Source organism: Anarrhichthys ocellatus, unplaced genomic scaffold (genome assembly GCF_004355925.1).
Source record: "Anarrhichthys ocellatus isolate YVR2014 unplaced genomic scaffold, GSC_Weel_1.0 scaffold17, whole genome shotgun sequence".
In the NCBI taxonomy this organism is placed as follows: Eukaryota; Metazoa; Chordata; class Actinopteri; order Perciformes; family Anarhichadidae; genus Anarrhichthys; species Anarrhichthys ocellatus.
Window position 1 is genome coordinate 3,999,421 of NW_022280047.1, and position 11,108 is coordinate 4,010,528.

At 40.3% G+C, this 11,108-nt stretch overlaps 1 protein-coding gene across 2 annotated transcripts; it reads right to left on the bottom strand.

Moving 5' to 3' along the window:
- Window positions 1–45: 45 nt before the first annotated feature.
- On the bottom strand, window positions 46–3,326 carry LOC116388551 (transmembrane protein 252). Of its 2 annotated transcripts, XM_031856535.1 has the most exons (3): window positions 3,111–3,326; window positions 2,830–2,996; window positions 46–2,294 (listed from the first exon to the last, which is right to left on the bottom strand). In XM_031856535.1, exons 2-3 carry the CDS (start codon window positions 2,952–2,954, stop codon window positions 2,048–2,050), a joined length of 372 nt encoding a protein of 123 aa, XP_031712395.1. In that variant the 5' UTR covers window positions 2,955–2,996; window positions 3,111–3,326; the 3' UTR covers window positions 46–2,047. The 2 variants fall into 2 exon arrangements, with proteins under 2 accessions (XP_031712395.1, XP_031712394.1); XM_031856534.1 differs by having other exon boundaries at window positions 2,830–3,326.
- Between the last annotated feature and the right edge of the window lie 7,782 nt (window positions 3,327–11,108).

The window sequence follows — 11,108 nt, forward strand, 5'->3', positions numbered from 1 at the left end:
AATTACATTTAACGATATTTGAATAAATTCTTTTTTTTTTTTTATCCAAATAAACTTTTTTTTGTGTGTGGTATTTGCCTTTTTTAATTGAAACAGACAGGTCTAATGGGGACAACTAAAATACGTGAGATATGTTGCCTTTAGGTATTCCGTGATTTTAATTAAACATATTTTTCATAATTAGGAGCACCATGTTGTGCTGATGCTATATATCATGTGGCGATTGAACATCCTTATGGAAAAGGAGGCTTTTGTTCGTCGAGCACAGCGCCGGCTTTTGAGCCGAGTGTGAGATGCGTTGAAGCTGTTATGTTGAGATAAGGAATGAAGAGGGTTGATCTTTATACGGCCTGAATGGGACGCAGAGAGCAGGAACTCATAAACACACTGATTGCCGTCATTATGAGTCGAGGATATGCCAGTGGATATCCTCGAGGATGTGTTCACTCAGTCAGCCAGACACTACCTGTCAGCCATTACAGGTTATTGCCCAATCCAACTGTTTTATAATGTCAGGGGTTGTTCCTGAGGTTGGACGTGGATCAATGCCAGTTTATCAATGTGTCGCGAAGAAGACGGTTTACGCTTTGGCTGAAATTGTTCATGTGTCAGAGACAAGTGTCTAATAGGCATAATAATACATCTTTTAAAGTACTCTGTAATTAAAATGGTGCCAACAACCTCCCTTTTCATTTATAATGTGCATGAACACGAGCAAGCCGCACAGTTGAATTGTTGCTCCACCATTATCTTTATTGTGGTGAACTTTTCAACTGCGCTGTCAGGTGTGCTTGAGAGAAAACCCATAATCTATTAAAACAGTCTGTTAGGACATCATGGTGTCTTCCTTTATACAGTCTGTGTGCCAAACACAGTAAACGGGTACAAATTCACCACGGACTGAAACGATTTGTTTGCCTCACAAATCTCTGGGTAGGCGTCCATTATTGACATGCAATCATTAGCTCAGATCACAAGACATATATCTGTTGTCTGTCCTCGATGTGTAGACAGAGATTGGACAGAAAGCCGTCATGTTTCTGGTCCAGCTACTAAGACTAGTCTGCACAAGGAATTTAAATTGATGAGTCCATTTCAGTATTATTTTCTGTTTTAGTATTATTTTGTCTGATTTTGGATCGTTTTGATATTGTAAACTGCAACTTTTCATGCAGCCATCTTGGTAATGTCTCCCTTGGAGACTTTCCTGGGAAATGAAACGCTGTATAACAATATATAAACAATTAAATGTAACTTATAGGACATTGTGGTGGCCGATATGGTTCTCAGATGTTGTCCATGTAATCCTATTATCACCGGTTCAAGTCTGAATATTTGCTGCAAATAAATTGAGTGTTTGTTTGACCTACTTTGAAATTAGATAAAGCTGCCGGTTAAGAAAATGTACTTTTAAAAAGTCATTTATTAACAATTATTATAAAATGTATGCATTCATAGTGCAAAACAAGTCTCCCAATGGTTGGCTTTATATTGGGAAAGAAACAAATTGAACACAAGCTTAGTGACTTCATATTTTTACTTAAATAATACAAATGACCCTAGAACAGGCTTAGCATCATTAACTCCAATTCAAACAGCTGTGTTATACTTGCAATAATTTAATAGTGTACAAATTGGAGCTACAGTGCGGCTAAAAGTAATTGCTGACTGTCAATTCAGACGTCTATGCATCCAGCTGGATTAATACTGTCCTCGGTTATTTGTCACACCACTAAGCAGCAACTCAAACGTGAAGCTCATCCTGAGTCAAAGACCATTTGAGCAACATCAACACAAAACCGCAGTTCAACCTCTTTTAAGACCCCTTAACGTACTGTGGGGTCAGCACAGCGAGGTCAGGGGGAAGACTGATGTCAGCAGTACAACCGCATTTAAAAGGCATCTCCCATTCTTCTGGAACTTTATGTCCTAGCTTGGTCAGAAAGCAAATTTCTATCTACGATCGCCATTCCTGCTTTACTCGCTCAGCCAGTTCAGCAGAAACATTTCCTCCCTTCAGTGTCCCGACAAGGCCCCCCTCCGCTCCTCATGCATCCACCTCTCCCTGCTGAACGCGCTCCACCTGACTGTACCGAGGAGGCTGCTCCCAGCTCCACGTGCAGTCTGGGGCGTCCGAGCTGTCCTGGCTGTACAGAGGAGGAGCGAGGCGCATCGCCACATCCGCCACATCCACCCCATCAACCCCATCAACCACGACCTCAAACTCAGGGGCTGTATCAGGACTCTGCTGGCTGCCCTGGGACTCCTCGTACGATGGAGGGAAGGAGCTCGGTCTGCAGAGCAACATACAGACATATAGTTTTATTTTACTGGGACAATGCTTATTGATCAACCTGGCCCTCGTCCCAGGCCAAATGTCAGAAACACAGCCTAGAGATAGAATAATAGTTGAAAAGACATGTGGGATACCTAATGAACAAACAGTATGTGAGAAATTCTATTTGTATTGACTTTTGATTCCAAAACATTTTCCTGTGGTGCACAAACTCTCCATTCTTCTGGAGAGGAAGAGTTACTTGAGTACTTTGATATTTTTTCAATAGTTATAGTTATTATTTCGCAACAGTAATTAGATTACATAGAAGGAAAAAAAATGCTTGTTTGTTTATTAAAATCAGGTAATTACCTTAACATTCTTTATGTTTTTGCTCTAATTATTTTTTTTTAAACTCTTGTTAAATTATTTTTTATTTATTTATTTACTTTGCCAGTGGCTTTGTATTTCCGTGTTCTGATACAAAATCAATAAGCAGTTTCTTTTCTCTATTATTGTCGTTTCTCTTTTTGAAGTGGCACAGGCGGTGTTACCTGTCAATAGTGTAGACCCGGAGGTGCTGTTCACGTCCTCCTCTCTGGTACATCTTGCTCTTCATGCTGTGGCAGATGGCCCAGAATGCTCCGATGAGCACAACCAGGATGCCAAACACAACCATGACGTAGGCAGAGATGACCCTCAAAGAGTACTTGTACTCTGTCTGCAGAGACACAAGGTAGGCCCCGATGCAAGTCAACGCAAATCCCAAACTGGGCAGCACCATGCGGGCCAGGGCCCACAGCTGCCTCCTGACATCCATGATCATTTAACTCACTTGTTTCTTTATTAGAGTTTTCAGGTGCCCTTTTCTTCTTTTTCCAGTACACTGATAGAGAGAGACACTAGTATCAGGCAGGAGGTATTCAACGATGTTTATGGGTTGATCTCTGTAACACCTGCTGATGGAGAATTTTAGACCTGCCTAAACTTGAATAAATCCTCTAACCAGGTTTGAGCACCAACAAATGTGGCTTAGACGTAGAAGGTGTGTGAGTCTTCAGACATTGGGGGAGGCGACTGGGATGTTCCTGCCTCCTCGGTTTTATATTAACATCGGCTGATAGTTGTTTGGCAACAAGATGGTCATAGATTTGGGAATTCATTTTATACGTTCGAAATATGTGATATTTGTTGTTTAGTAGATCCTTTGTTCAAACTGCCTTTCATCTGTGTCATGACAGTCGAAATGTATGTAAATATCATGCACGTCTGCTCAAATACCGGTTCAATTATGCACGCGACCCTATTTCACCCTGCACCATGATCCCCAGTGTTGTTTTTAAGTGTACCCACTCGCCACCAAGTTGCATGCTCAGTGTCAGGCCTACATTTAAAGTTTGTATGCATACAACTGATATTAGAAAATATTCAAGATACTACAGAAACAGATAACAGGAAGGACATCGTTATATTTTACTTTGAAGTCGTTAGCTTATGTTGACAGATGTCAAATCTTCCCCGTCATTCAGATCAACTTCATTACCAGATAACATGCAATATTACAAACAGACCAAAACCTCTTCAGAACTTTCTTTCAGAGTCATATCAGATTGTTTTACTGATTATTAATCCAATGCACACGGTAGACTTATTCAAACTTTACAAAAAGAACAAAATACTATTTCAATAGATTTTAAGCAAGTTGTGTCCATTTAAGGAAATTCATGTTCTAACTTACTTAGCCATCACTTCCAACTAAACATGTTGTGCCTTCTCTGTTATAATATGTCCTACTCTGTTATTTTATTGTATATATTGTGCATTTTTTAATACTTAATATTTTTGGTTACTCTGTTACTTAGCTTACTTTGTATGCTGCTGTAACATACACATTTCCCCCTGGTAAAGTATCTATCTATCTATCTATCTATCCAACTACCAGCTGGCAGTAAGCCTGCAGCATGAGACGGTTCGTGCTAGTAAAATGTTTCAGTATTGCACAACATTTTTCTTTGACACGGCATAGTGGAGAAGTCATAAGGTCATCTTCACATGAAGTGATTCACATGTGTACAGCATGATAGTGCACAAACAAGCACTATTTGAAATTTAAAATATTTTATCAGCTTTAACATTATCAGGTATATTTATTTATACATTTTACTTTGAAAGATGAATTTACATGTAGCTGGATTCATGTATTGTATTAATTTGTTTGGGGGTAGTTCTATATATGATTTTACATTTCAAACAATTTTCTTTTCCACCTTCTCTTTCTTCTCAAAGATTATGTAACTACTCCAATGAATGAAAATATGTCTAAATGCTCTGGATGTACTTTGGCCTCGATACTTATAACTTATAAAGCTGTAATGTTCAAACTTCTTTACAGTGAAAATGTGACTTCCTTGTTGCATAAAACTGAATAATAAACAAAGCGGTAAGCGGGTCAAACACGGAAGAAGCTCAGGTGCTCAAAACACCAATTTTTACATTTTCTGTTGAAGTCACATGTCGATCTTTTCTACATCGTCCTCGTCAATGAAAGTTTTGCATGGACCAGATATCTTTGGTTTCAATATGACAAAACACATCTGTGCTGCTTCACTGTGTTCGTGGGATTTGGTTTTATTAAGGAACATATCAGACAAATCCTAACTTTTGTGCAGTTGTAATATTTTGTGGATCGCTCTGTAGCTTTTTAGAGATGGATACTTGGAAATTAATTGTAAAGGACATATCATAGTATTATATTATATTCTGCTACGTGGCACGTGTAAGTTCATTCCCCCGTTCTGTTTGCCATTGACCTACAGCCTCTACTTTGCACCTTCCTCTTTGTATATAACTCATCATTTAATGGGGCTTCATTATGATTATTCTCGGATGGTGTTATGAATGAATATTTATCTGCTCCCATTCAACGCTTGTTGTGAATGCAGCGCACTCATCAGAGCTCTTATTGGCACTCTGAGAGTTTATTGGTTTTATGAACCTTATCAGTCTTATTATCAGCGTGGAGTTAATCCTCCGAGTTCAGCTCTGGTAGTATCTAGATATTGCACCACAGCGATGTTTTTTCAACAGGTTAACACAACCCTGTGTCTGATGCCCAGGTGAGTTAGAGTATTGGCTTTTTAATTGGCAGGAATCACCAACTAATGCGTGTTAATAGTGTCACTTATAATTGTTAAGTAGATTATAAATCTTCGTGGTGACACATTCAGCAGTCTGATGTAATTGGGGAATGCCCGGTGAGAGGGCAGTGTTGTCGTACTTACAGTGCAGGCACCTGGTCTGATAGCACAAAATAAGCTGACCTGTAAGAGCAAATAAAACAGGAGCATGACACTGCAATGTGCTGCACGTACAGTTGATAGAAGATAGTCAGCGAATAATCAGTTCATCATCTGTGCCGTGGTGTAATTTTCACCTGGGAATGCGTTATTGCTCATGGGGATTTCAGTGTCTGTGTCATTATAACAGATCCACTGCAGGTGAGAAGTTCTATTTCAAAGTGTGTCTCTCCATTCCTCTGGAGGCTTGTTGTATTTGTGTAGAATGAATGTATGCATGTGTGTTGTGGGGCCTTTGTGGCCACATTGGAGGGAGCTGTTGGTGGTCTGATATGCAGCGGTTTGGCAAAAAAAGTGGAGGAAAAAAAAAAGAAAAAGATACTGTTAGGGACCTTGATAGCCAGACACAACAGCCTCATTATGAGCGTCTCTATCATTAACAGATTAGTTGACGTTACAGCTGTACAGCTGCTACACAACGATAAGATTACAGTGACGTGTTTTTCCACGTGCACGTTTAGTCGTATCTGCCATTGTAATCAAACAACTTAAAAGTGGTGCCTCAGAAATCTGTTCACACATTTGGGTGAACTGACCCTCTAAAGGTGGAAGTATTCAGATATTTTAAATAAAAAAAGCAAAACTGCAATCTAAACTTTAAAAAGGAATGCTAAGGAACCAGGTCGATAAGCAGGAGTAGTGCAAAAAAACAACAGTTGCACTTATTAACAAAAACTTAACTGAAACAAAGGGCAAAAATTAAACCCATGCATTTCAATATAACTTAAAAGCCTCACTGCAAGCTGTCACTTCTTCTCCTCCTCACTCCAGTGAATGGGATTGTATCTTCTCAGCCTCATCTAATTGGAACCTGTCACCTGTCCAGGTATGTAAAGATGAGCTAAAGTTACTGCTGACATCACAGTTCATCTATTGGCACTCATTACCTACCAATGAGCACACCGAATAAAACAGAATAGATTTACTGCAGAAATACCTTCCCTCTGTTCCTAAATCTTATCAGGGCCCAGCCCCTCCCTGCTGAAAGGACAAGATTAGCAAAACCTGTTAACACTTTCCTTGATTGAGCTGCTGAGCAGCTGATCTACTACAACATGCAGGCAAACAAAATCCCATGAGCCCATGAAACACGCAAACTAAACAGGCCTGTGTCATTTATACCCTGTTGTTGGGGAGCAGGGATATATTACCTGATCTGCCCAGGTGGAGATCAGGTGGTTTGACAATGGGGGAAAAAAGGGATGCTGAAGAACCAGGACGATAAGCAGGAATTGTGCAAAAAAAAAAAAAAAGATGCATTTATTGACAAAAAGTTAATCCAAAAAAGGGCAAAAATAAAACCTGTGAATTTCAATCTAACTATAAAGCTAGAAGGAGTCTGTCTGTTTGTCTCTCTGTGTGTCTTTTGCATATCTCAAGAAATGCTCATTCGATCTCCTTTACAATGGTGGGTGTATTGCTGTGGACCCAAAGGGAGAGCTTTGTCAAATTTGGTGCAATTTGGACAAGCGACGCTTTCAACATAAACTTTGAATAAACAAGCAAACAGCGCTCTGTGTAGCAGCGGGGGTGGAGCTTCAGGACTCTGCAGTCCAGCATGTCGTCCAAACACAGTCTCTCGGTAGTTTGTGAAATAGTCACGAAATGTGATCTATTGGTTTCATGTACAGGGACATGAATTGTTCTTTTTTTTTTTTATTGTCGCTCGGCTGGACTTCTTTTTCAGGATGTTGAGCTTCAAAGCGGAAGTTAGATTTAGCTTTAGGAAAAACATCATAGTTGTTAAAATATAACTATGCACAAAACCATGTGGTTAGCTTTGGGGAAACTGTCACGAACGTTAAGTTAGGCAAATAAACCACAACAACACTTTTGGACACAGTGTCTAGACCTGGTCTTGTAGTTTGAAAGTCCTGTTTGTTGGACTCATCCACCTCACCATCCATCCACCATAAGTGGTCTTTGTCGATGTTTTATTGACAGGTCACTATCTCTGCTGTTGCATGTTCACGTGGATGATTTAAATTTGATTATTGTCGTGCTTAGCGACTCAAAGAAAAAGGAAACAATTCCCGTCCATGTACACGAAACCAATAGATTGCTCTTCATGACTCTTTCACAAGCTGCCCAGATTGATGCTGGATTTTTAAAAAAAGACATTTTTTCACTTTCCTGGCGTACACGAGTGGATAGCTTACAGGAACAGCGCCACGCTGCCACACCTCCAATTATTTTTGCCGTAGGCTACTAATTTATAACACCAATAACGTTGCCGCTGGCAAAATAGCTCCGCTAAGCCGGGCGTGGCCACCTGTGCCGAAGTCCCTCGGCTGTGTGTGAAGTCGCATGCTAACGTAGGCATACTGTATAGTACGTACTCAAATCAGTATGTTCTGCATACTGCCTATTAAATGTATGATTAACTCTGATTTCACCAGCAGACTGTTGACACCATGAGTTCACTGAAATATGCAAAGTGACGGCCGGGCTGGTTTCAAGGTACTCTGTAGCAGCTCTCACATCTCCGGAAAAACAATCACAAATTTCCAAACAGGCGTTTTTTTCTTTCTTCCTGAAGTAAAACTATTTGTAAAACTATTAATACCACACAGTAAAAGTTCTGTGTTCAGATTTTTACTTCAAGTAGAGTGAAAGAGAGATATTATCAGCACAAAGTACTTCAATTTACTTAACGTCTGTTCAAGGTGGATTTTTTTATTTTTAAAGCTGGATAGTTCAATGAAAAATTACCCATTATATTTTAATTATGTTTTGTGAGCAAATATTTGAATTTGCAATGTAACCATTCTCTCTGTCAGGTTGATGAAGTACTGTAAAGTTCTCATCCGAAGTAGAAGTACACAGTAAGTAGTATACAGTTGAGTTGCTTATTCTTTAGAGGCTTTTGGGGCCTTTTTAGGGTGAAATGAGTGAAAACATCATTCAATATTTTTCATAGCATCAATATTAATCCACAGCTTTTTGGGGCCAAAGGTCCAGGATGCCTCCTTTGCCTAACTGTAAAGTCTGTTGTTTTTTCCTGAATCAGAGTTTTTTCACTGGGGTTTCTGATGCAACTGTGTCACAGCAGGTGTATTGCTGAGGACCCAAGGAAGCACAGTGCTGAGAGTTGTTTTTATGAGCATGTCTCAAGGAATCTACACACAGCACCACCACAGGCCAAGCATTTTTTGAATGCACGCTGCACCAGAAAAATAAAAGAACCCGAACATGAAATTAAAAACCACTGTTGCCTCATAGCAAGCTGACAATTTCTGCCCCTCCTCCTCACTGCAGTGAATGGGCTTTTATCTATTCAGCTGCACCTAATTGGAACCTACCACCTACCCAGATGCGTACGGGTGAGCTAAACTGAAACAAGCATCCCCATTCAGACAGAATTATGAACATACCATTAAGGCAAGATTTCTCAGTTACTGCTGACGTCACAGTTCATCAATTGGCAGTCATCACGTACCAATGAGCACACCAAACAAAACAGAATATATTTACTGCAGAAATACCTTCCCTCTCTTCTTCATCTTAACAGAGCCCAGCCCCTCCCTGCTCAGAGGACATGATTAAGAAAACCTGTTAACACTTTCCCTGATTGAACTGCTGAGCAGCTGATCTACTACAACATCCCAAGCAGAACTACAGGCACCATCCCAATGTCCCCCCCTAAAGCCTTCAACCCTGAACCTTCAGGGACTAAAGTGACGTCACCTGGTGAATGCTTGAGTGTGAGAAGCTACAAGGGGTTGTAATGGTATGAATACGAATGGGACAGCGCTGCGATACATCACGTTTGATGACGTTTTGATTTATGTACAATTGTGGGCTTTTATTTTACGTGTTTTGCTGCCTGATTTTAACATCTTCCAGGCATTTTCCTTACGAGACGAGTTGTTACGTATAGTTGTCAAATAATTTCAAGTAACTTGTTTTTGTCAAAACAGCTTCAATAAGTAAAACTGTGTGTAATACAGCCTATGCTTGCATTCCTCTGGTTGAATGTGGTTTTATGTACCATTCTAAATCATTAATGTTAATGTTTGTGTGTATTTAATATGCCAGGCTGAACCCCCATGTGCGTCTGTAACGACCGCTGCTGTTTTGTGTGACTGAATTAAATAGATTATGTTATAGAATATAACAATCATCTATAACAGTGATTTTATTAAAATTCATAATTTCTGACGATAGCTGTCAAATGAATCTAGTAGAGTGAAAACTACAATCGTCTCTGTTTTGTTGCACAAAATGGAAATAAATGAACTTTTTGTAAACAAATATACAATATGTAAAATGCAGTCTGTAAACCTTCAAATTTAGCTCTCTCCTGCTTACACACACACACACACACACACACACACACACCCTCTTTTAGACCTCATTATTGAGTGATAATTATAGACAGGGTGAGACAGAGGGCCATTAGTTATGAGGGAAGGAGTGAAGGGCCAGTTATTAATCAGCTGCACGCTGGACCTGCCATCCCCTTTGTCATTAATACACATCACGGTCAGACTGCACACTCAGCAGTACACACATATACTCATTATACGGTCACTAAATCTGGATGGAAGACACACACAGAGTAGGTGGATATCAATTATTGGATTGTTTAGATGATTGAGTAATAAACACATGGTCAGTTTACCATGAAGTACCATGAAAGGTCCAGTGGGGGCGACGTTGCATTATTTTCTTTCACCAATGCCAGTGGCTAGTGCCCTGCAGCACTGCTTGGTAAAAACTATTTAATTAGGGAGTAATTAAGATATTTAACTATAGCTCTCACTTTCTCCCAGCACAGCAGGTCCACTGGGTGGCTCCTGGAGTAACGTTATCTCTCAATCATTCAGTCCCATATGTGACTTTAATGTCATCCACTTGCAGGCAGGTGTGAAAGGTCCCGCCTGCCTGGTTTCGACAACCATGATGCTGACCAGATTTTTCCCCGTTTTGTCACAGATTATAAATCTCCTCAGTTATGGATAACATCTTTATTCTGTAAAACCGCTCACTTACGGTGTCAATTTATCATATGGGAGGTGTTGTTAAAGATAAAGGGAATAGCTTAAATGTGAGATGTTGTGTATGTTGAAACAAAAAGAGTGGTCTTAAAACTTCATGAAGGAAAGAAGGGGGGGGTACAAAATGGTAAGAGGGAAGAAGGAGGGAGGAAAGGAAGGTTTTTAAACTTTTCAAACTTTCACTCCCACTCTGATTCTCTGTCTCTTCTTCAAAGTGGCTCTCTTCTCTCTTACCTCTCGCTCTGTGTCCATCCTCTGGTGTTTCATGTGCTCTTGGCTGTAGTGTTTCACTGCTTATCCCTGTAGTAGCTATATAAACCTCTCGCAGTTGTCTGGACTAGCCTAGCAGGAGGGGATCAATGAGGAGATCGATCGGGTCCCTGGGAGTCCTAATAGCCCTGTTACTGCTCCCCGACTCCCTGCCTGGATGCTTGATATAGCAGCACACTGGGGGGGGGGGGGGGGGGGGGGGGGGGG

Bases quoted from the DNA above. Each gene is read 5' to 3' on its own strand.
- LOC116388551 (XM_031856534.1), bottom strand. From the start codon at position 3,101: ATGATCATGGATGTCAGGAGGCAGCTGTGGGCCCTGGCCCGCATGGTG. The intron at 2,295-2,829 runs GTAACACCGCCT...GTTGCTCTGCAG, and splicing joins CGGGTCTACACTATTGACAG to ACCGAGCTCCTTCCCTCCAT.